The sequence below is a fragment of the Palaemon carinicauda genome, chromosome 1, assembly GCF_036898095.1.
Source record: "Palaemon carinicauda isolate YSFRI2023 chromosome 1, ASM3689809v2, whole genome shotgun sequence".
Lineage (NCBI taxonomy): Eukaryota > Metazoa > Arthropoda > Malacostraca > Decapoda > Palaemonidae > Palaemon > Palaemon carinicauda.
Genome location: NC_090725.1, coordinates 213,561,877 through 213,587,307, shown reverse-complemented (window position 1 = coordinate 213,587,307; position 25,431 = coordinate 213,561,877). Strand labels below are relative to the sequence as shown.

Here is a 25,431-nt window from a genome sequence, read left to right as displayed (position 1 = left end):
TACGTCGCTCTGAGAATATGAAACTTTTATAAGATTTATCCATAAAGCAAATTTCTCAAAGGTTTTGCTTAATAATGGTCTCATTTACCACGACACAACTAATTTTCATCTCAATCAATTAAACTCTGATTGCCTTCAAAGTGTTATGCCGTCATCAGTATTTACTGTATCCTTCATTGATTATCTATTATTAATACTAAACTTTCGTAACTAATCAACATTCCAACAGCAACAGCTACTTGATTCTACTGATACCACAAATAAATTAATAATGAATTAGGTCAGTTATCAAATTAAATTCAGTCAATGATACAATATTTTACAAGATGTATCAAGAATCTTCATTTAACCTCTCTCTACAAACCATAAAATACAAATGACTTCCTTATTTCCAAATTCCTGTGTCAGATTGCTCGGGGAAGGGGTAATAACCCGGGCCTCCTCACCAACCCTTCCACAGTATGAAATATGGCAACTCGATTTGTAATATTTTTAAGCTTTAGCTGAGGTTCGACAAGGCTTCACCCATTTCCTTAGAAGTAGTAAGAAAAGCAACAATTTATTTATTCCGTCATGGTAAAACTAGAGACCTCTGACAAACGATTTCCTCCCATTGTCGGGAGACTTTTGAAAGTAAGTTACACATACACAAACACTAGCTAAAGTGCATAAGTAATTTCTGTCAAAAATTTCAACTTTGTATGGCCCTGGATAATCAAGATATAATAATAACCATATATTATGAGCTCTTTTTGAATTATTATTTCATTCTAACATGTTTTATTGTTGGAACCATTGCAGCTGATTCGTTTTGAATCTGAAAAAAAAAAAAAAAAAAACCCTCTTGGTGTCTTTAATTCCTTACCCCAGATTTTCATTTTAGCACTCGTACTAAATTAGCTATTCTTATTTAGAGCTACCCAGACTACACATAGTAGTATATCTGGAATTTACTATGGCAGTTTTTTATTCCCGCTGTGACCAAATTGTGGAATTATCTTACAAATGGCAAAGTTCGGTTGAATGAACCTCAAAAACTCATATTTAGTTGCAAATATCCTCTGTAAGTCAGCTTAACATAGGACTTGTTTTATAGTAGGCTATATCAAACTCAATTTACTTTATTGTATATTTTAAATTGTCTCATTTTTATACTTCTCTGTTACTGTTTATACATTGCATTTCTGTTTATCTTTCTGCTTTCCTGATTATGACCTCAAGTCTTGTGGCTTTTTGCTTTTTGCTCTATAAACTATGTTTGCCTTTTATGAACATTTCCTGAGTCAGGAAAAAATTTCCTAGCTCTCTGTACCATGAGCTTGGATTAGTTCTCTTGGTCTAGGGTACACTTAGGCACACTATTCTATCTTTTCCTTATTTCCTTTTCTCACAGGGCTACTTTCCCTGATGGATCCCTTAGGCTGGTAGCATCATGTTTTTCCAACTAGGGTTATAGCTTTGCTAATAATAATAATAATAATAATAATAATAATAATAATAATAATAATAATAATAAGTTCATTTGTCAGAAGAATGAAAAAAAAGAGTTTGTGGGAAAGGAGTCTTGATCATGGCAATTTAAATTCTAGAGTAAGGGACAGAAAAACTGATGGCATGGTTCACTGTCATGGAGATTCTGAAGTATAAAAATGGATTCATGTGAAATTTGTTCGAGAAAGCGTTTGATTGTTGATATCCTATGGATTCCCAAATATAATACCCAAGAATTAATTTGAAAAAAAGTATATAATAGGGTAATAATTTTTTTATATCAAATACTATTAGCCAACAGAGATGATAACATTAAAAATCAAGTCGACAGCTCATGTACAAACTTATTTTGTCATTTTGCGCAAGTTAGCAAGAAGAGGATCTTTTAGCACTTGTTGGAGAATTGGTAATGTTACTCCACTATGTAAATGTTTGTGGTACCTTAAATCCAACTGATTACCGCCCAACTTCCAAAACTCTCATATCATCTAAGGTTTTGTAATGTCTTTTGGCAAAATGTCTAAATAGGTTTGCTGAAGGTAATCATCTGTTCCATAGTTTACAATTTGGTTTTCGTAAAGGCCTTGGAGCATGTAATGCCTTTTTTGGGCTCAGGCCATGTTGTCCTGATGGAAGGTTCCTATAAGTAGCTTCCTAGGGTATATTTTACTACAGTGATATTCCCAGAGAATTTACCTTTAGGTCTCCAGAATTCGAACTCCTGGCGCGAATATCCTTAAAATTTCTCCTAAGGATATCGCATAAATCAGGGGACGTATATCTTGATACGACACATAGCAATCTTCACCCCGAATAGCGTTTTCGCTTCGAGGGGGGAAGTGGAAATTTTGAAGGGGAGCCGATATCAAGGTTACCCTTCCTCCCTTACTACTTTGAGTATCCAGATGGCATCGTACATCGCCGCCATGTTTATTCCTGTAAGTGTAGCGCTATAGCTCGGTGATTTTTCTGGGTAATCCCTCCTTCCCTCTGAGTGTAGCCTTAAGCTACAACCCTAGTTAGTCTTGCCTTCGAGTAGACACTCAGCCTTGACTAGGCTTTGGGTTTCAGTCAGAACCTCAGAGTATATGGTCTTTTGCTGGCGGCCGGCCGGCAGGGGGAATAGTCATTCCCCTGCCGGACTAGGCTGCCGGCATAGGAGGCTAGACCTCCCTAGGCCGCACTTGAAGTGGTTGTATGATGCCGCCACCTTCTCCCTGTGGTCTACAAGACTATTCCTGTGCTCACAGACCCTAGGCTGAAGAATAGATATTCTTCTGCTGCCTAGGATGGCGCCGATACTGAAACAGAGTTTCTTAGGGGGTGAGGTAGGACCGGCAACCCTGCCGGCTCCTTCCACACCTCATACAGGACCCTTTTCCCTCCCCCCTCTGTCCTCTAGTGATGGCCTAGCCATCGCAACCCTTTGGCCGTCGTCCTACAATCTCACCGCTTGCCGGCAGGTTGTGGGGCCAGCCGGGGCTCCTACATGCAGCGGCTCAGTCGCTCAGTTTTCCCTTATGGACGCAAGGCTCCGGGAAAAGCTGTGCCGGCTGGGACGGCTGCCAGCGGGAGACCCCTATACTGTAGAGTGTTCTTCAGTCCTCTCTTGGACTGCCATCCACATACCAGTGGCCGGCAGAGACCGGCAATGGTTTGTGTTCAGGTGGAAGCCTGAATGATACATTCTCCCCTTCCATTTGAACCCTCTTTCTGGAGGAAGGCAGTAAGACTGAGTACTTACACCCTTATTTATTGTTAATACACATTTAATAAGGTTCCCTTCACTCCTTGCTTTCTCTCTCTATTGGCTAGTGCCGCTGGGTACTAACCTAGCCGGCAGATGCCGGCCGGGTTGATGTTGCTGGCCACTACCCCAGCCGGCAAGGCGCCGGCTGGACCAGTGCGCCGACACTACCCCAGCCGGCAGGACGCCGGCTGGACTGTGCCGCCAGGTGCTAGCCTAGCCGGCAACATGCCGGCTAAAACTACAGTTTATGATTTTACAGTAGCCAGTATATTTGCAGTATAGATCATACTGCAGACAGAAAACTATAGTATAAATTATACAGTAGTTATTTTCCAACATACCCTGTGTATCCATGCACAGTCTATTGTTGAGACCAATTATATATGGAAAGAAAAGATTTCTTTCCACATACTGAGAGATGATCAGTTACAATTTACCCTCATTATTAAAACCTTTGGAAAGTCAGTGTTAAGTTACACTTATCTATCCTTACAGGTTAGAATTCTTCCATTGGGTTTCCTGAATAGGAAAACTCTAGGTTTTAATTTTGAGGGAGGTCGCAGCAATTGGCTGGACAGGAAACACAAGTATGTGTCTTTCCTAATTCTTTTCTAGCTTGTCTACCCTAAGCTATATGCAATAAATATGCAAAAATATTAATAATAATACTTATATAGTTTATCAGGTGAGATGAACTACTGCATACTCATTTAGTTTTCCTCTCTTTACAGGAGGACCATCCCAAGTGCCTGAGAGTCTTTTGCAGCGTGAGGAGCAAGGACTTCTGTGGCCATGTAGAGTGCAGGGCTCATTCTCTCTGCTCCATCTCCAAGGGACCTCCGAAGTACTGGGACCCCCAGGACTGCAATGTTTGCAAGGCCTTGGTTACTGAGGATTTTGATGACCCCAAGACAGTGGAGTCAAGAGATGCAGCACAGAGTAAGCTGCGCAGATGGGTTCATGGCTTTCAGAAGAATGCCACGGGGCCTTACCTTCCGAATGAACGGATGCGTGCCTACCTGTTCCCGAAGGCGACTGTGGATGCTGTTATACCCCAGCCTCAACCTGCGATCCCTTGCGTCCAGATTTCCGTAGATACGGACGTCTCTGACGCAATGAAGGACATCCACCTAGATGAGAAGATGTCGGAGGTGTCTGAGGACACTGAGAAAGACCTTCTAGCGGAAGGTCTAGAAGAGGAGTCTACACTGGCTCCCGAGACTGAAGAGGATGACGTCGAATCGGAGTCCGTTTCGTCGGTTCCGGCCCCAGAACCAGTACCCTCTACGTCTTCTGCTCCTCCATTGGATGACGTGGGTAAAGCTTTGGCTAGTCTCATGGCTATGATGGAGAGTCTTCGTAAGCAGAACGAAGAAAGGGACGCTGAATTGAAGAGAAGGATGGACCATCTCACCGCGTCCCGTGGGTCTCAGAGGAGACTCAACGTGAAAGATCTTCCTTCTTGCTCTGATGTGAACCCTTGGAGGCATGCAGAATACATGCCGATTACCAACGGAAAGATTCTCATTTAAAAAAACTGGGGGCTGTCCTCATAAAGGATGTCAACTTTTGGCCCAGCTTCAAGTCTTACCCAGACTGCTTCGTCCGCTTTAAAGCGGAACCTGTGTCCAAGAAGGAGACAGAACCAAAAGAGGTCATAGTCCTTGACCATGAAAAAGCTCAGGCTCTGTTGGCAAGTAGCCTGAAAAAAAAGGACTTCACTAATTCAAAAGTGTCAGCCCTTAGCAAGAAACACCTTTCTTTTCTTGCTCCAGCTAAACTAGCCTTCCCCTTTACAGCAAAGGGGTTTAAGACAGTCATGAAGGCAGTGGATGCAGGTAAACCTTGCCCTACACTCGAGGAGTGTACACCCTTGTCCCTAGCCCTGCCTACGGACAAGAAGGACTGGAAGGAAAATCCACCTTACCTTCTCAGTCGGGAAGTTGGAGGCGGATATTGCTGGACGCCAATTCAGCGAAAACCTCCCTAAGCTGTCTGACTTTCTTTTGCGAAGGGAGCAAGAGACAAAGGAGAGACTTGCTGCATCCCTGTCCCTCCAGATTTGCTTGGAGGCAATGGCAAGTGACAACAGATCCCCAGATATGAAGATGGTCGTGGCCAAATCACATTTGGCTACGCTGGTCAAAGACCTATATGGCTTCGTTAAGGCCAGACGTGCATGTAGGGAGTTCAGGTTTGCTTCAGCTGCAGTGAAACACTAACCTAGAAAGCTGATAGCCTCCAATATCTGGGGAAAAGACCTCTTCCCGAGTGAAGTGGTCAAAGAAGTAGTGGACAAGGCCGCCATGGAGAATAGAAATCTTCTCCAGAAATGAGGCATCTCGGCGAAGAAGAATTCCTCCCAAGATGAGGGTCCCCAACAAAAGAGGAGGACAAAAAGACCCAGGTTGCCCTCTCGCCCTGTCAGACAACAGCAGCAACAACTTCCCGCAGTTCCCATGACCGCAGTGCCCCAGATGGTGGCACAAACCCAGCCAACATACCAGATGGTACCTCAGCAGCTGGTTGCCCAGTCACCAGCATTTAATCCTGCGTATGAGAGGCAGACCACTACCTTTCGTCCTAAAGGTAGAGGGTCGAAAAGGGGCTCTTCTAGATACCCCCCAAGAGGAAGAGGGAGTAAGGGAGGACGCGGTCAAGGAGGCAAGTCCTCCGGACAGTCGAAGCAATGAGATGCTTCCGGTAGGAGGAAGACTCCAAAGATTTCAGGATTGCTGGACCTTCGATCCATGGGCCCACAGCCTAATCAAGAACGGACTAGGTTGGAGCTGGAGGACAGCCCCACCATCATTTCCTCAATTCTTCCAACACTCCACCCCCCTCCTGGAAGAATACATCCAAGAACTCTTGAGCAAATGGGTGATAAGGAGGGCAAAGTCCATCAAATTCCAAGGAAGGCTGTTTTGTGTTCCCAAGAAGGACTCAGACAAACTCAGAGTCATTCTGGACTTGACGTCACTCAAGAAGTTCATAGAAAACAACAAGTTCAGGATGTTAACCCTTCAACACACAAGGACCCTGCTGCCCAAAATGGCATACACAGTCTCAGTCTCGAGAGACATGGCAGCTGCCTATTGGCATATTCCAATCAACCGCCCACTCTCCTCCTACCTAGGATTCAGGCTACAGAAGAAGAAATACGTCTTCAGAGCCACGCCCTTCGGACTAAATATAGCCCCAAGGATTTTTACAAAGCTTGCAGATGCAGTCGTTCAACAACTATGCCTACAAGGTGTCCAGGTAGTAGCCTACCTGGATGATTGGCTGGTGTGGGCAGCATCCGAGACGGAGTGCATGCAAGCATCCAAGAAAGTGATCCAATTCCTGGAACATCTGGGATTCAAGATCAACGTCAAGAAGTCTCGATTATCTCCAGCTCAGGAGTTTCAATGGCTAGGAATTCATTGGAACTTAAAGTCACACCGTCTCTCCATTCCCCAAGGGAAGAGGAGAGAGATAGCGGGATCTGTCAAGAGACTACTGCAGTCGTTCAACAACTATGCCTAGAAGGTGTCCAGGTAGTAGCCTACCTGGATGATTGGTTGGTGTGGGCAGCATCCGAGACGGAGTGCATGCAAGCATCCAAGAAAGTGATCCAATTCCTGGAACATCTGGGATTCAAGATCAACGTCAAGAAGTCTCGATTATCTCCAGCTCAGGAGTTTCAATGGCTAGGAATTCATTGGAACTTAAAGTCACACTGTCTCTCCATTCCCCCAGGGAAGAGGAGAGAGATAGCGGGATCTGTCAAGAGACTACTGAAATCCGACAGGATATCAAGACGCCAACAGGAGATAGTACTGGGTTCTCTTCAGTTTGCATCAGTGACAGACCCGGTGCTAAGAGCACAACTAAAAGATGCATCAGGAGTCTGGAGAAGATATGCATCAAATGCTCGAAGAGATCTAAGAAGACCGATATCGACTCAACTACAATCACTTCTCAAGCCATGGTCGAAGGCCAAGAACCTGAAGAGGTCTGTGCCCTTGCAACTACCTCTACCTTCAGTCATCATCCATACAGACGCATCAAAGGAAGGTTGGGGAGGTCACTCTCACCAACGAAAAGTCCAAGGGACTTGGTCTTCTCTATTCAAGACCTTCCACATCAATGTTTTGGAAGCCATGGCAGTCTTTCTCATGCTGAAGAAACTGTCCCCAGGCCATTCAGTCCACATAAGACTGATCTTGGACAGCAAGGTGATAGTGAGATGTTTGAATCGTCAAGGTTCGAGATCACCCCAAATCAACCAAGTGATGTTGGCCATCTTCCGTCTAGCGGAAAAGAAGAGATGGCATTTATCAGCAGTTCACCTTCAAGGGTTCCGCAATGTGACGGGGGACGCTCTATCCAGGCTCACGCCGATAGAGTCAGAATGGTCCCTAGATGCAGGATCATTTTCCTTCATCTTACGTCAAGTACCAGAATTGCAGATCGACCTCTTCACGACGAGCGACAAGAAGAAGCTACCTCGTTATGTGGCCCCATACGAGGACCCTCTAGCGGAAGGGGTGGACGCCATGTCCCTCGACTGGAACAAATGGAACTGGCTTTACCTGTTCCCTCTAACCAACCTCTTAATGAAGGTCCTCAATAAGCTGAGATCCTTTCAGGGAACGGCAGCTCTAGTGGCTCACAAGTGGCCAAAGAGCAATTGGTTCCCTCTAGTATTGGAACTGAAGCTGAGGCTGGTCCCTCTGCCGTACCCAGTACTGACTCAACAAGTACAGAAGTCGACTGTCTTCGCTTCATCACAGAAAATCCAAAACCTTCATCTCATGATTTTCTCTCCTTAGCAGTAAAGAAAAGGTTTGGGATCTCGAGAGACAGTATAGACTTCTTAGAAGAATATAAGTCTAAGTCTACTAGAGGACAATATGAGTCATCTTGGAAGAAGTGGGTTGCTTTCATCAAGGCAAAAGTACCAAAAGACTTGTGTTTATCCTTCTTTATCCACCTTCATAAACAAGGTTTAGCAGCCAATACGATAACAACGTGTAAATCAGCCTTGACTAGACCTCTGCTATACGCCTTCCAAGTAGACTTGTCAAACGAAATCTTTAACAAGATCCCTAAGGCTTGCACTAGACTTAGGCCTGCAGCCCCTCTGAAGCCCATTCCATGGTCCTTGGATAAGGTCCTACACTTTGCTTCAACAGTGAACAATTAGGATTGCTCTCTGAAGGACTTAACCTTGAAAGTTAAAGTTATATTCTTGTTTGCTCTAGCCTCAGGGGCTAGAGTTAGTGAAATAGTGGGCCTTTCCAGAGATGAGGGCCATATTCAGTTCACAGAAGTGGAAGAACTGAATCTCTTTCCTGACCCAACATTTCTTGCCAAGAACGAGCTACCTACCAAAAGGTACCCCTGGAGAATCTGCCCTCTGAAGGAAGATGTCTCGCTGTGTCCAGTGGAGTGTCTAAAGGTCTATCTTCGTAGAACTTCAGACTTCAGGGGAGGACAGCTCTTTAAAGGAGAAACCTCGGGGTCAAACCTATCCCTAAACAACTAAGGGCAAATATCACCTATTTCATTCGCAGAGTGGATCCTGACAGTACACCCGCAGGTCATTATCCGAGAAAAATTGCTTCGTCATTAAAATTCTTCCAATACATGGACTTTGAGCGTCTTCGCTCATACACTGGATGGAAGTCTTTCAGAGTGTTCTTCAAACACTACGCGAAGCAAGTGCAAGAGTTGAAACGCTTTGTGGAGACGTCAGGTAGTGTCCTAAAATCTGTCGTCTAGCGCTGCGAGGAACAGTGAGTTGATTGGGACTGTCAAAGTATGGGTGAAGGTGTTGACACTTCACAGTGCAATACTTTAAGATAAGTGTCACCAAGGTGACACTATGGACTGTTCTAGTTATTAAGGTGAAGAAACATAGAGACAACACTTGTGTTGTGTGTTCTTACACAGTGTGAAGAGACAATCAGTATCACAGAAATGCATATCAGAAAATTTAATAAATTTTCAGTGTTTTGTGGCCCTAACATTTTTTCCTTTTCAGGTAAAATAAACATTTTCTGGTCTTGATTGTAAAACATGTTTCTTATTGCATTTATTAACATTATGTTAACATTATATTATGTATGTTGATTTTGCTGGTTATTTATTACCAATAAATACTTGATGTGTATTAGCGTCTTATTTCGCCCAAAAATTGATTTCAATAAAGATATGCTAGAGTATTATTTTCCTTTAATAATCTGCATATGTATATATAAACAAGATGTATAGTTAATTCCTTTGTTCTTATACGAGTACAAACTTTACCTGGCTACGCATACAGCGAGACCTGTATGCTCTTGATGCTATGTTTGTTCATATGGTATATGCAAACCTCGAGACTCTTTCCTAAGTCTAGTATGACTCTTCCCTGCAGGGAGCAGGAAGCACTAACATGGTTTATGATTAGCAGTAATGACGTATAACGCTAACGTCATATGTCTCTATGGTCTGGATGACCAAGGAATAATTGTCCTGAGGTTAAGGCACATTTGGAAATTCCGCAGATACAGTACTTTCTAAATAATTCTCTGGTAACCTTCCATCAGGACGACATGGCCTGAGCCCCAAAAATGGAGAAAAATCTATTTTTGGGTGAGATAGCCATGTCGTCCTGATGGACCCGCCCTCCTTTTCCTTAGAAAAGGCCTTAGCAGGATCCCTCCTGAAACTACTAAATCTGTAGCACCTTGCTCAATGCTACAAGGAATAAACATGGTGGCGATGTATGATGCCATCTGGATACTCAAAGTAGTAAGGGAGGAAGGGTAACCTTGATATTGGCTCCCCTTCAAAATTTGCCACTTTCCCCTTCGAAGTGAAAACGCTATTCGGGGTGAACATTGCTATGTGTCGAATCAAGATATACGTCCCCTGATTTATGCGATATCCTTAGGAGAAATTTTAAGGATATTCGCGCCAGGAGTTCGAATTCTGGAGACCTAAAGGTAAATTCTCTGGGAATATCACTGTAGTCAAATATACGCTAGTTAGCTACTTATAGGAACCTTCCATCAGAACGACATGGCTATCTCACCCAAAAATAGATCTTTCGCTCCACTCAAAATCGGTTTTTTACTTCTTACAATCTCCAGTGCTGTACAGAAATGCCTTGATTGTAGTCAGAAAGTTTGTATGATTGGCCTTGATTTTAGTGCTGCCTTTAACCATGTTAATCATGTGACCCTTGTTTTCAAACTCAAGCAGTTGAATTTTTAATTAATAGATCGCAATGAGTTGTTGTTGATGGGCACTTAGTGAGTATAGGAATATGATGTCTGGTGTTCCTCAGGGTAGTGTTCTTGTCCCATTATTTTTCATACTACAGTATATACCCATGATATGTGGTTTAGCCTAGACAACAAGCTCGTTATGCACCAATTCCATCTCCTGAATGTAGATCTAGGGTTGCTAAATCCCTTAATAGAGATCTAGCTAACATTAGTGCATGGTGCAAATTATGACTGTAAGTAGATCATGGACAATTGCTTTTCAACATCTGGATATAAACATTGTTAATATTTCTTTAACTCGGTGGGATTCTTGACAGCAAATTTGCTTTTGAGAAACATTAGTTCTGTATCTTCAATTGCACAAAAAATTGGCTTAATGAAAAAGTCTTGTAAGATTTTCGGTGATAAATCTATTTTGAAGAAATGCTTTAATTCTTTCATTTTACCTTGTTTCGAGTATTTTTCTCATGCCTAGTCTTCAACTGCTGATACTCATCTTAAGTTGTCGGACTGAAACTTTCGGTCTATTGAATTTCTTATTCCTGATCTAGATATTAATACCTGGCACCATCTTTCAATTAGTTCGCTATGCCTGTTGCATAAGAATTTTCATAATTCTGACCATCGTTTACATTAAGACCTTCCTGTACAGTACTATCCTGTTCGTAATACTGGGAAATGCAGTTAATCTTAATAGTCATACCTTCTTAATCATGAAGCTAAGTACTATATAGTATTCTAGAAGTTTTATTCCAGCTATGACCAATTTTTGGAATGATATTCTTAATGGTGTAGTTGAATCGGCAGAACTTCAAAAGTTCAAACCTGCAGCAAATGTTTTTATGTTGAACAGGCTGACATAAGTCTCTTTGATAGTTTATATATGAAAGATCTGTTTTAACGTTGTTACTGTTCTTAAAATCTTATATTTTAATTGTTCATTACTTCTCATGTAGTTTATTTATTTCCTTATTTCCTTTCCGCAGTGGGCTATTTTTCCCTGTTGGAGCCGTTGGGCTTATAGCATCCTGCTTTTCCAACTAAGGTTGTAGCTTAGCTTGTAATAATCTATATATATATATATATATATATATATATATATATATATATATATATATATATATATATATATATATATATATATTATATATATATATATATATATACATATATATATATGTATATATATACATACAGTATTATATATATATATATATATATATATATATATATATATATATATATATATATATATATATTGGTGGCCTAGGTTCACTGAACTCATAATCAACTAACCACGGCCTTTGTGCGGTTGACTAACACCACAAATAACACTACATTTTCTTTAATATAGCCAACTACCTCTACTGTACTGCACTGTACTATTAGTCCCAGAAATTTTACATTATCTTGAAATGGGATTTGGGTGCTGCCCAATGTGAGATTTATGCCTTGGTTCTGTTTCCATTTGCTACTTTTACAAAAAGAATCGAGTTTTTTTTACAGAAAGTCTGAACCTTACAGACAAAGTTCAAAAACTTTTATTTATTAATTTTTGAGCGGTGTTATTAAGATTCTTTGCAAGTGACAACGATTATTTGAAGAAAAGTATATTACAAAGTCATCCATATAAAAGCTAGTTTTTACTCCTTGGGGCATTTTAGCTATTAAGTCACTAATTGCCAATGCAGAAAGTCCCACTTAGAACACTATTTTGGGGTACACCACTGATCAGGTTGAAATATTCTAAATATATATATCGTCTTTACGACTCTGCAATGTTCTTCCACAAATAAAATTTCTTATGAAAATAGGAAGGTGTCCTTACAAATCATTATGATGTAAGGATTTCAGTAGTGAATACCTCCAAGGCGTATTGTATGCCTTCTAAATATATATATATATATATATATATATATATATATATATATATATATATATATATATATATATATATATATATATATATATATGGAGGTTACTGTAATTTATTTTCGTTTGAACCATTATGTACATAATTTTCCAAATGTGAAAGAGTCCAAGTGGATCATTCTGTTTGTGACCTAAATTATAAAGCTGATAACATTTTACTAAAACATCAACAACAATTCAGTCTATTATTTACATTTTTTCTAGTAGTTTGCAAACACAAATGGTCCCTGAAATTAGCCTGCAATTGTCTGGATTACTGGGATCCTTTCCTGGATTGGCTATTGTCATTACTATTGCATGTTTATTACTATTGTATGTTTCCATTTCTTCGGAAATAGAAGTTTGTTACAAAGATGATTATAAAGCTAACTAATATGCCTTAGCCAACGGGGTTAGATATCTTATATAAAATTTTATATCTATTCCATAGCTCATTTCAGAACCAATTATTTTTTCACCAGATGTAAGATTACATGTGCCACATACCCTTTTTGGAGAGGAAAGGCGGTGACACACGACAGAGCTGTATAATTGTATAATAACAAGAATAAAACAAAATAAAATTTCTTAATTGGTTTCTGAATTTAGACTTTCAAAGGTCATCTTTCCTGAAATAACATATTGTATCTAGTTAAAGAGTTCAGTCACTATATCATACAACGAGTTTGATTCAAGTCAGAATAAGGCTTTAGATTCAATAATGAGTAATTCAGTTTATCAGAATGTGTGCATTACCAATATGAACATCAGGAAAGTTTAATAAAATGATAAACAAAATTTCAATAATAAAATTGATTCCTTTTATATTCAGCTGGTGTTCATACACATGTTCCATTCCTCCCACACCGATTATTGAAATTATGAAACTAATGATCGGATTTTTTTACTTGAGAACTGAAGAGTTGAAGGTTGAGCTGTGGTATCATCAACTACAGTAGTTAGTGGCCATCAACCATTAGATGGCGTGATGGTTCCCAGAGGGGGGGGAGGGGGCATTTTGCAAGGAGAAAGGGATATTTTTATTCCCGAGTAGATGTCAACACAGCTTCGAGTAGAAGCAACATAAACATCAGGTAAGTATAGAAATATTTAATTTCATCAATAAAATTCTGATTTTGACAGCCAATATTTTTAGCTCCTTGGGGTTTTCAAGAAGATAGGACAAAGGTGTGATAACACTGGACGCATAAGTTCTGGCGGAGTGGCCTTTATAAGTGGCTAGGTAGTCAACAGATTTTTCCCTAGTTAAAATTCGTCAACAATATTGGCGGGGCTTGTCAGAAGGTCCAGGGGTAGGGGAAACAGTATCAAAGTTAATCATTTTCTGGGGGTTAAAGAAAGAGAAATTTAGACTGCCTGACACCCTACTAGACATCCCATTAGCCTTTCATGGAATCAATTTCTCCACCAATGACACCAAAGAGCGCTGAGAACCAAATGTCCAATACCTACCCAACTCCAAAGAGATAGTATCCATTATTTATTAGAGGCCAAATGTAAGTCAAACATCTTGCTGGAACTGAGAGCTTTACAGGAATACAGTCATCCCCACACTAATCTATAGTGGCAGGCAAATCATATGAAATGCCGAGAGTCTTATCTCTATAACCAGCCAACCTTTGGATTGGGCCAGAAGTTGGTGTCTATGTGGCTGACCAGCGTGGAGGGCTTCCCCACTAACGGCCAATAGTTATAACTATCCCGTTAACATTTTAATGGCCAATACAGCTTTGCTGAAGTCATAATCCTATTAATGGAAATGGGTTCGTATTCATGTTGGACCAATTCCCTTTTTATACACTAAGCAACTGGATAAAAAACATTCCATAGATTTAACTATTGAAAATTTAAAATAAACATGAAATAAAAACCAATCCATCAGTCAGAAAAGCAAGTTTGTTTAACATAACAATCACTACCGCATCAAAATTCAATGTCCAACCATTTTCCAATGATAAAGAGTATCCACTTAGGAGCAAACAGCTCTCTGCATCAAAATTTATTTTCTATAACAATTTAATTTGATGTAATTTTTCTGAAATATCCTCCTGCTTTGCAAGTTGCGTTATTTACTCTTAAATACCACTACTGTACATCTAAAAAAAAAAAAAAAAAAAAAAAAACAGTATAGCCTAGGCATTAGAAACTGAAATGTAAAATGTATTAGAACTTTAAAGCTTACACAAACTTGAAATAGAAAATATCTACACTGAATTTTATAAGCAGAAATATTTAATGAAGAGTAACTGTGATTGAATTCTTTTTTTTTTTTCTTAATTTCCTAAAAGTCATTTCCAACACATGATAATAAGCATGACGTTTACACCTTAAGATAAACCAAATCTCCATGAGCTGCTTTCAAAATGATAATGTCAAAGCAACTTGTAACCTAATTGCCTAAGATCACATCAAAGTAACTCAATTTAATAGCCTAAAACAAATTTGAAAGTATTATACCTGTTCTCCGATGGTAACTGCATTGTAGAGTCAAGATTCCCCATGATCTCAATTCCAGATTACAATGGTTTTGGATTATCAAATTCAGTTTTGGAGGTCAGCGATACAATTTTGAAGCATCATATTTTCCTTGAAAATTTATCCTCTTGACTATAATACTTGGTAATCTTCCGCCTGAAAAAAAGTATAAAAACATAACTTTAATGAACCTTAAAATTTTGATAAAGCTTACAATTTTAATAAACCTTATAATTTTGGTAATGCCCTGTAGGCCAAATTGGTAAAATCTGCGAAGCACGAGCTTTTTGATCTATTAGTGGAATAAATATTTTTTATCTTAACTCTCTGATCTCATGCTATTTAAGTAAATATAGCCTTCTAGGAACAGGCACAAAACCACTTTTCAGTAGGGATGAAGAATGGACATTATATAACATTCAGTTAAATCTTAAAAGAGACTCGATGGCTAAGTTGGTTAGGACAGCAAGCTCGGACTTTGTAGAAGTCTGTGGCGAGGGTTTAAATCCGCAGCTGACTAGTCAGAGATTATGTATACAATTGATGGATAGGTTTACTTAAAGTAAATGGGTGTTACAGACTAATAAACACACAAACAAAGCCACTCAAACACCTAAAAACATTGCAGACACCTCACACATCTCGAACTGTCGACCTAACCCCGCCAGGACTCCTCGCTGCTGGAGGGAAGGATGTTGGTGACTAGTACAACACATGAACATACACTAGCCAAAAGTTAAAGCAAAGTCCTTCAAAAAGGAGGAAACTGTGATTACTCCATACAAAATGGGACAAAGCACGTTAATAGAAGAAGTGTAATATTAAAAAATATCAATTTCTTTATCAAAAAAAAAAAAACATATTTAAGAAGTTTTTGTTCTTCCTAGCTTTACAAACCTGAGGTGTTTAAAAGGAGTATCACTTCAGCACAAGCTGAAACAACCATTGAATTTTTACCAAATTAGTTATAAGTACTGGCTGGTAGTGTTGGGAAGGCCCGCCAACTCTCAGTCAGCTAGATGAGTCCATTTTGACATTTGTTCTGTGACTGAGAGGGGTGGTTGAGGTGGGAAGTGTAACTTAAATGCCTCATGTTTAAATTGGATTTATGGATAAAAAAAAATACAAATTACTTTTAAATTTTGGGATCTTTATGCAAAAAAAAAAACCTATCATCCTTCTAATAAAAGACTAAGAACCAAATATTGGGCCTCCTAACAGCCTAAACGTATGGATGCTAAAAGTATTAGTTTCGTCCTGTGCCTACACTTTGTCTGGTACCTGATCAATTGAATAATCTTTGTTCCTTTTGGGATATGTTATCAGAATATATACAGGGGTCAAGACAAGCAATAGGTTTGGCATATATTCACCTATTCTCTTCCTTGATAGAGGAGAATGGAGAGAGATACTTTTCCATAGATCCTGTCTGATAAAGTGATAAACTACAGTTTCTTGGTTATCATAATTGCATCATCATCAGATTCTGCAAATAACAGTTGCATTGCTGCCCCCCCCCCCCCCCCAAAAAAAAAAAAAAGATGGAGAAGAAGGAATAGAAGAGCCCAGTCACCTACTTTTATTCTGAGGACTTGTGCAATAACCATTATGTTAGACAAGATGCTTCTTGTCCCATGTGCTGCCACCACAGGGCTTAGGATAAAGGTATCCAAGTACTGTGTGACACTCCAGATAATAGGAGATGAAGGCCTTTGGGTATTTCCAGACTCCTTCCTTCAATACTTGCACAACTGACAGTCTCTTCCTGAAGGCTAGAGTGAAACCAGTATCCATGATTTTGTAAGCTTTGACCGGACATAGGACTGCAACCACCTCCCTGGTTGAGGGATAAGCTCACCTGATAACCTGAAGAAGCAACAGAAAAAAATGCATTTTTGGATATCTTCTTGACCGTGCCAGAAATTTATTTTTCATAGCTTTATAAACCAGAGTCCTTTAAACAATTAATGTCTTCAGCATAGGTTGAACGGCTACTGAATCGTTAATAAGGTACGGTAGTTGGCAAGGACAGGTGGCGTGAGGGGCAGCCCCGCCCACATGTCTGTCACAGGATAGCCACTTTTCTTCCTACATCTAAAAAGAGGAGTTGGCTGTGGGATATGTAATTCAAAGCACTCAGGTTTGCATGGCTAGAAAAAATATTAAATACTTTTTAGAAAATTATTTGCTCCTACAGTATACAACCCTTTTGTCCATTAAAATATAGACTCACTCATTAGTGAGAGGAAGTCACCTATATACAAACTGGAAGATTCTTTTCTTTACTGGACATGTCTCCTTAATGGTCCCATACATGAGAGAGGAAGGTGACCCAACAACCTTGTAACAGCTAATCATAGGGATGTAGAAGCTGTTAAGGCCTCTGCCAATACTGGGTTAATAGAAACCCAGTACTAGGACACGGAAAACCCTAATGACAGCGGTCTCCAAACAGCATAGCGAAAGAAATATTTGGCAAGCTACCAACCCATACTACCCCTTGCTTGGAAAATGAAGGAGTTGTTTCTTGGCAGATATAGTCTGCACGAAAGGTACACCGTAATGTAGAAGACAGAGTAGTTGCTTCTTGGCAGATGTAGTCTGCAAGCAAGATGCACTGTCATGTAACTCACCAGCATGCAGTGCCTCTGCTTTCCATCATATCAAAATGAGAACAAGAAAGAATGAAAAAAGAGAAAGTTAATCTATCTCTCCTCACTACTTATCCCAAGGTGTTACTTTGGACAAGATGCATAATTAGTCTCATGAAGGAGCTGGTAATGTTACACAACATGAGCAGTCAAGTCAGGACCAAGGAAGAGGGGTCCATGGGACGGTGGGCAATGTCCAAAAGGTACAGAGAAAAAGGCTTCTGACCTAACTGTCAGTTCAAAGTACACCAACAGATGAACTCGAAAAGAAAGGGCTAGGCTTATGAGTTCTTACTTGAGATACCTAACATATAAACTCACCAAAGTTGCATTTGCAAGCAAACAGCCTCCTCAAGAAAATATGAACTGCATCTGGACACTTCCTTTTTGTTCCTGCTAGAACTAAAGAAAAGGCTGCAGCATGCACACGCAAGGTGTCGAGTCCTCTTCAAATAGCTGTGCAGTGGTCTGGTGCAGGCCTCTTCATGTAAACATAAAGGGAGGCTAGTATCAACATGTTTCGGAACTGGTATTTGAGACTGACTGGTACTAGGTGTTTGTCACAGTCTGTGAGAAAATCAAGGTGACAGAACCCCTATCCCTCGAAATTCTGATATAGTGAAGAGCATGAAACTCTCCCACTCTCTTGGCAATGCATAGAAAAGAGACAATCTTAAGGGACTCTATGATGCACTCCTTCGGTCAGTAATAGACGCATGTCCCAGGATGGGCAAGACTGCTCCAAGCTCCCTTCAAGCATGGGCCTATCCTAGGAGAAATAGGTATCCATACAATACCAATGAGCCTCATCTTCTTCCAATTCTCTTTCTGAAGCAAAGAAAAGAAACAGATTTGGGGAAAAAAAACCTGATGATATCCTTAGGTTATCAGAAGGAAATTGCACCCATGTCCTGAGGATAAGAACCACCCCACCCAGGGAGCTTGGTCTCAGGGTAGGCAAGAATGCTTAAAAGCATGGACCTTTGCCTTAGGAGGAGCGACCCAAGTCTATTTAGGAGCTTTTTTGGGCCGGCAGATAAAAATGTTAATGATTTATTAAAAAAAAAAAAAAGGTCTGGATGGAGTGACACCTTCTCTATGACCCGCATTGTAGTCTCTCTCCCTCGGGACCTACCAGATAAGCTTCATAGAATCTATTGCAATTCTGCAGTTACAGTACCGATCTTTAAGAGAACTGGTCTACCTTTCCAATTCCACTCTAGCACTCCCTCTTCTCTACCCCATGTTCCCCATCCCACCCACTCTCCCAATACTCCTTCCCTCACAACTCTCTCTCTCTCTCTCTCTCTCTCTCTCTCTCTCTCTCTCTCTCTCTCTCTCTCTCTCTCTCTGTTTAGCCTACTATCCTTTTCTTCCCAAAATGTTTCAAGGCTCTTAATCTTTTTGTATGCAGGTTGGGTATACTCAAACACGAGCAATGTGCAATAGTTATGTATTCACAATTCAATACATGGTGAGCAGCAATGCAATAACAATGTTGAGGGCACGCTTGCTCCAGCGAGACTGCCCCAGATTCAATATCTCCCGCCTTTAATAGATTATGGCGGGAATACAAATAACTTTCAAAGTGCATTATATGTAAACATCCTACATCCCCTCTCTAAAATAAATGTATTACATTTTTCATGAAATTGAGGCTTTATCAAGTAATCATACAGCAAGAGATGTATAAGGCATACTGATGACAAAATGGTGTTATATAAAAGATAACATAAATCATATAAGTGGAGCGCGATTACGTGCTCATTGCAAAGTAAGACGACATTTAGTTGCATGAAATTATCAAATTATTACAAACTGGTCACATATTCAGTACAAAAAAAAAATATCAAATTGTGCATAATTAAAGAGAAACCAAATTGTACATAATTGAAAAATCATAAAATATAGTCTTCATGCCAACTCGGAGGATTTATTTTCCTGGTCCCTCTTCTGGGTTGGGGGTCGGCACACGAGTCAGCGGGGGAAAGTGAACGAGTAGGTGGGGGGAAATCCTGCACTCTTATTTCCCGAAGATGTTTTCTGTTTCTCGTTGATATTCTTCCACTACCATCTAGTTTTATGACATATTGGCGGTCTCCTTTCATTTCAACGACTTTTGCAATACGATCCCAGGCCTTAGAGACGACATTTTGCACTGCTACTGTGGTACCCGCTTGCAAGGGGCGGAGTCTCTTTGCACTAGAATCATGACGGAACTTGACATTTCTCAGGTGTTTACCCATCTTCTCCTCTCTGTCTATCATAATGTCTGCCCACTGTTCTGTTATCTTGTGATAGCTTTTAATCATGGGGACCGAGTCCCTGAGTTGTCGTCCCATGGCTAACTGTGCCGGCGATTTATCGATGTCTCTTAGGGGCGTATTTCTATATTGCAAAATGGCTCTTGCAAAACTATCTGTGTCGAGGCTTCCGTCGCTTCTTGTGTTATCTTGAATGGTTCTCTTTGCTGTCCGTACTGCTGCCTCTGCCCTTCCGTTGGATTGGGGGTAATGGGCTGAGGATATTCTCATCCTAACCCCCCATTTCTGTAGGAAACTAGCCATCTCAGTGCTTACCAAATTGGTGCCACCATCGAGGGAGATTTCTTCCGGGGCGCCCCACTGCATGAAGTATCGTCGGAAGAGGGGAATCAACTTAGCAGAAGTGGCACCATTTGGAAAGAAGGCAATTTCCAGCCAACCAGTAAGCCTATCTGCATATACCAGATATTGTTTTCCACACATTTGAAACATATCCGTGACCGTTTGTTGAAAAGGATATTCAGGGGGTGGGGTAGGCAATAGCGGTTCCCTTTGTTGGGACGGAGCGATGACGTCACATGTTCTGCACTGCATCCTCTTGAGTTTCAGTTGACCCTCCATCCCAGGCCAATACACAGCCTGTCGTGCCCTACGAATCATTGAATCAGAACTTTGGTGGCCTGAGTGTAGGTTAGAGACAACTTGGTCTCGTAGTGACACAGGTATTGCCAGACGTATGTGCCCGTCATCGTATGAATACACCACCAGTTCGTCCACGATGCCAAGTCGATCCCTTACACTAAAATACGGCTTTATGCTGGAGTCGACTAGATTTCTCGATACCGGCCAAGAACCTGCGGCTACCATACTCTTTAGTAGCTGATATTCCACATCGCTTTCAGCAGACCTTTTAACAGAATTCCAGTCGAGGGTTATGACGTCATCACTCAGCGACGTCATCAGTGCTGCAACACATGAATTCTCAACTTCCTCCCCCATCTCACGGTCACTCGCATTTATTGGGCTTCTGATTACTGGGTATCTCGAAAGAGTATCGGCTGCTGAGTTTTTCTTCCCAGGGATGTATTTTACTGTGAAACTGTATTGTAATGTTTTTTCCTTTAATCGAAGCAAACGAGGATTTGCAATGTCTTTCAATTCTCTGTCCCCAAACACTTTGACTAGCGGACGGTGGTCAGTAACAAGGATAATATTGGGACACCCCAGTAAGAATAATCTAGCTTTTTGAAAGCACCATACCACGGCGGAAGCCTCTCCTTCAACGACTGCATAATTAACTTCTGCCGAGGTTAAATGTCTGCTTCCACAGAGGGCAAGCTTCCACCCCCCTTTGCAACAAAATGGGACTTTATCCTCTTCGCAACTGCAATGTTGTTGTAACACCAGAAATCCCATCCCATCACGCGACCAGTCAGTGATTACTGCAGTTCGCCTGGATTTATCATAGTAGGCCAATCCATCCCCAATCAGATTGCATAAAATTTCTTTAGTCTTTTCGAACGCATCCTGTAACATTTCATCCCAGTATACCTTTCGACTAGTAGACTTTTTTAGGAGGTCTCGAAAGGGTTCCATTAGTTGAGAGGTAGCAACAAATGGGGCCAATTGGTTTACGAGGCCAAACCAAGATCTTATGTCAGTGATGGTTGGTTGATTTGGCATTGGGAAGTTCTTGATTGCAGACAACTTTTCCTCACCTGGCTTGAAATTGTCCCAACCTAATTCATAACCCACAAAGTCTACCTCGCGTTGGCAAAATTGAAATTTTTCAGGATTGAGGGTAACTCCGTTCTCTTCACATACTTGCAAAAAACTTATCGTATGATAGAACGCTCCTTCCACAGTATCATCATAAAGGAGAACATCATCAACACATTTAGATTTTCTCGGAATGTCCGCTATTACATCATCAAAGCGCTTTGAGTATGCATCCGAGGCAGAGACATGTCCCATTGGGGTCCTACAATACTGGTATCTACCCCAAGGGGATATGAAGGTAGTCAGGTGCCGACTTTCTTCATCTAGTTCCACTTGGTGGAAACCAGAATAGGCATCTATTACAGTTTTGTATGAACGTACAGGTACACCGGATGCCATGTCGAACGGGGCAAAAGTGTGATGAGTTTCTCTTTTGCAAAATTTGTTTAGCCTTTGGTAATCCACTGTTCTTCTTGGGTTTCCATTCCTTTTAGCCACTACCACCATTCGCGCACACCAATCGGTTGCAGTTCCTGTAGGAACGGGGCGGATTATTCCCAGTTTTACATCGTCGTCCAGCTGTTTTTTTACCTCTTGCTCCCAATGTTTGGGAATTGGAATTGGCGTATGGCATGCGTATGGGACTGCATCAGGGAGAAGGTGGATATGGTGTGGCTTTCCCTTCATTACCGGTAAAGGATTCCGTTTAGTATTGAATACCGTACCAGAGAAACGCTCCAAAATCCACCTTTTGAGCTTAGGTACGTTGGCCTCCTGAGAGGAGAACGGCAACTCTATGACGTCATGGTTGTTGCTCACATCACTGGTGACGTCATTGACATCCACACTATTGGGCCGTTCCCTACCAATATTATTTACTGATATCCCGTCTACCTTAACATGATGGGGAAAGTTCGCATCCACTAATCCTAAACACTTACATACATCTATAGATAGGTATAGCCTAGAGACACCGCACACTACTAACACCTCTATATTTAGAGCAATATTTCTACATAATGTTATTGTACAACGCACACTACCCAGTACTCTCATGGGTTTTTCGGCTGCGTGATTGACCCTGGCGTTCGAACGATGCAACTGTTTCACGTTCAGTCCTAATTGATGCAAAACCTTTTCCCCCATAATACAAACTTCAGCCCCAGTATCGGCAATAGCATCAATAAATGCCTCATACATTGGTACATCACGCCTCATTTTATGTTCAATTTTTACGCGTACATACGGTAGTTTTCCCGACAATGCTGTCACCTGCTGGACCCCACAATGTTGTACTAATGTGCATGCCGTCACTGACATAGTGTCGTCATCATGGTCGACTTCAATGCCTGCTGCCTTGTTATTCGCACGTTTTTTTCTGCAATATCTAGCTAAATGACCCTTTATACCACAGTTGTGGCAACACACTTCATTTGCATAACAGCTAGATTTATTTTTCTCATGAATGCGCCCACAATTATCACATCTCTTACCTGACATGAGCAGCTTACTATCCTTCTGTCGACGAAAGTTCGATTTTACTGCCGCCACATCACTATGTTCTATTTCATTACTATTATAGGGCAGCAATTCCTTCCCCACCTTGGCGGTAATGAGTTTCTGGTTAAATTTGTTTGCCCCACTGTCCCTTTCAGCTGCCTCATATATTTCACACTTCTGTAGAATTTTGGCGACACTGTTATACTTCTCGTAGTCCTGGAGTATTTCTTGTTTCAATCCACAGTTATTTAAACCACTGGCTAACCTGTGGGTCAGCATATAGTCACTCATGTCATTTTGGCACTGAGGGGAGCGGAAAGCACAATCTAAAGCCAATTCCTGACACCGATGTACATATGTCTTCGCAGGTTCCATAGGCCCTTGCTGTGCACTAAAAAATTTATCCCACAGAATTGCACGATTTACAGACTTTTGAGTCACTTCTTGGACGGCATCCAATGCCTGATGTAAAGAAAGGGCTTTCCATTCATCGGCCGTATAACAGGCGTCCAATGCCCTTTGCAACTGATCATCGCAGTTCAAACGAATGCTCAGCACAGCATCTTCAGTTGCAACCCTGCCAATTTGGAACCAATCTGTCATTGACCTACGCCACTTCCTAAATGCTCCTTGTGACATTTCGTACGAACATTTGTCGGGCATAATTGCCCTCATACCTGAGGGGGCACCACTGCTCTGTCGCTGCTGCAAGAAAAGGTTTGCCATTGCATTTAGAAGGTCCTCATTCCCACCATTGATGCGGCCACGTGCAGCCCGTCGAAGGGTCCCTCTTCTTGGTGTTGTTGAGTATCTTGCACCCAACATCTTGAAGGCTTCACTGCAATCCTACTCACTGCGCCATGTATGCAGGTTGGGTATACTCAAACACGAGCAATGTGCAATAGTTATGTATTCACAATTCAATACATGGTGAGCAGCAATGCAATAACAATGTTGAGGGCACGCTTGCTCCAGCGAGACTGCCCCAGATTCAATATCTCCCGCCTTTAATAGATTATGGCGGGAATACAAATAACTTTCAAAGTGCATTATATGTAAACATCCTACACTTTTAAACCCTTTTTATCACACCAGCTAGTTAGCAATAGTGTCATAAAATCAAGATTATTGTCTATCACTATAATAGACTCCACATTTACCTTCTAGTCTCCATCCTTCTGCTTACTTCAGTCTAACTACTCTTTTGCCATTTGCACAAACGGATTGGAGCATGTTCAGCCTAATTCGTGGCCCACTTCGACTTGGAACATTAACGATGTATAATTCCTAATGCAACAAAAAGAGTATTTATTGGAGAAAACAAAGGTATCTCCTTTCGTAAATAGCTTTCAAATATAACAAAACAAGACTGCGTGTTTCAAATATTTGACCTGATTTTACCGTTCCGGTTTACCTATTCTTAATTATATGGCAATATCAAGAACACTATTTATGTGAATGATTATAGAATATAGTGTTCACGTGTTGCCATATGTTTGATATGACTGTCGTTATATTCGATTGAAAACGGGACCCCAACTGAGCAATGTTGGGTGAAATAAGCTAATGACCTATATGGTTGTACAGTATTTTAGGGTTTCTGTAGTTTTTGTAGTTGATGGATGATAAGATTGTTCCGTTGCTCTTCAGAGTTATGGCCTACATACTGAAATATCCGTGTGAAAGCAGAAATGCATCTGCTCTACGTCTTCTTCAAGTTTATAACCACGAAATGGTTTGCCAAAAATTACGAATAAACTAATATATTGCTTGCTATTATTTTCATGGTTATGTATATACATATATATATATATATATATATATATATATATATATACATATTTATTTTCATGGTTATGTATATACATATATATATATATATATATATATGTAATATATATATATATATACATATATATATATATATATATATATATATATATATATATATATATATATATATATATATATATATATATATATATATGTATGTGTGTGTGTGTGTGTGTATATATATATATACATATATATACATATATATATATATATACATATATACATACAGTATATATATATATATATATATATATATATATATATATACATATATATACATACAGTATATATATATATATATATATATATATATATATATATACATATATATACATATATAGATAGATAGATAGATAGATGGATAGATAGATATTTAGGTAGATGTGTGTGTAATGAGAACATTTTCACAATTATCTATTGTTACAATATGCATAGAGACACATATAATACGCATTTATGTATGATTTTCATAAGAACTTTCTTCTATTCTCCTCAGAGACCGTATGATCGTGTTATAGACACTCTGGGCATGACATTGCCACCTGTCCAGT

At 40.3% G+C, this 25,431-nt stretch overlaps 1 protein-coding gene across 2 annotated transcripts in view; it reads right to left on the bottom strand.

Annotated features, from left to right (window-relative positions):
• Window positions 1-25,431, bottom strand: part of LOC137653963 (uncharacterized) — a 225,151-nt gene that overhangs the window by 166,646 nt on the left and 33,074 nt on the right. For both annotated transcript variants that reach the window (XM_068387600.1, XM_068387605.1), the window contains exon 2: window positions 14,893-15,066. In XM_068387600.1, the coding sequence (XP_068243701.1) occupies window positions 14,893-14,936 (44 nt within the window). In that variant the 5' untranslated portion in view covers window positions 14,937-15,066. The remainder of the gene's footprint in view (window positions 1-14,892; window positions 15,067-25,431) is intronic.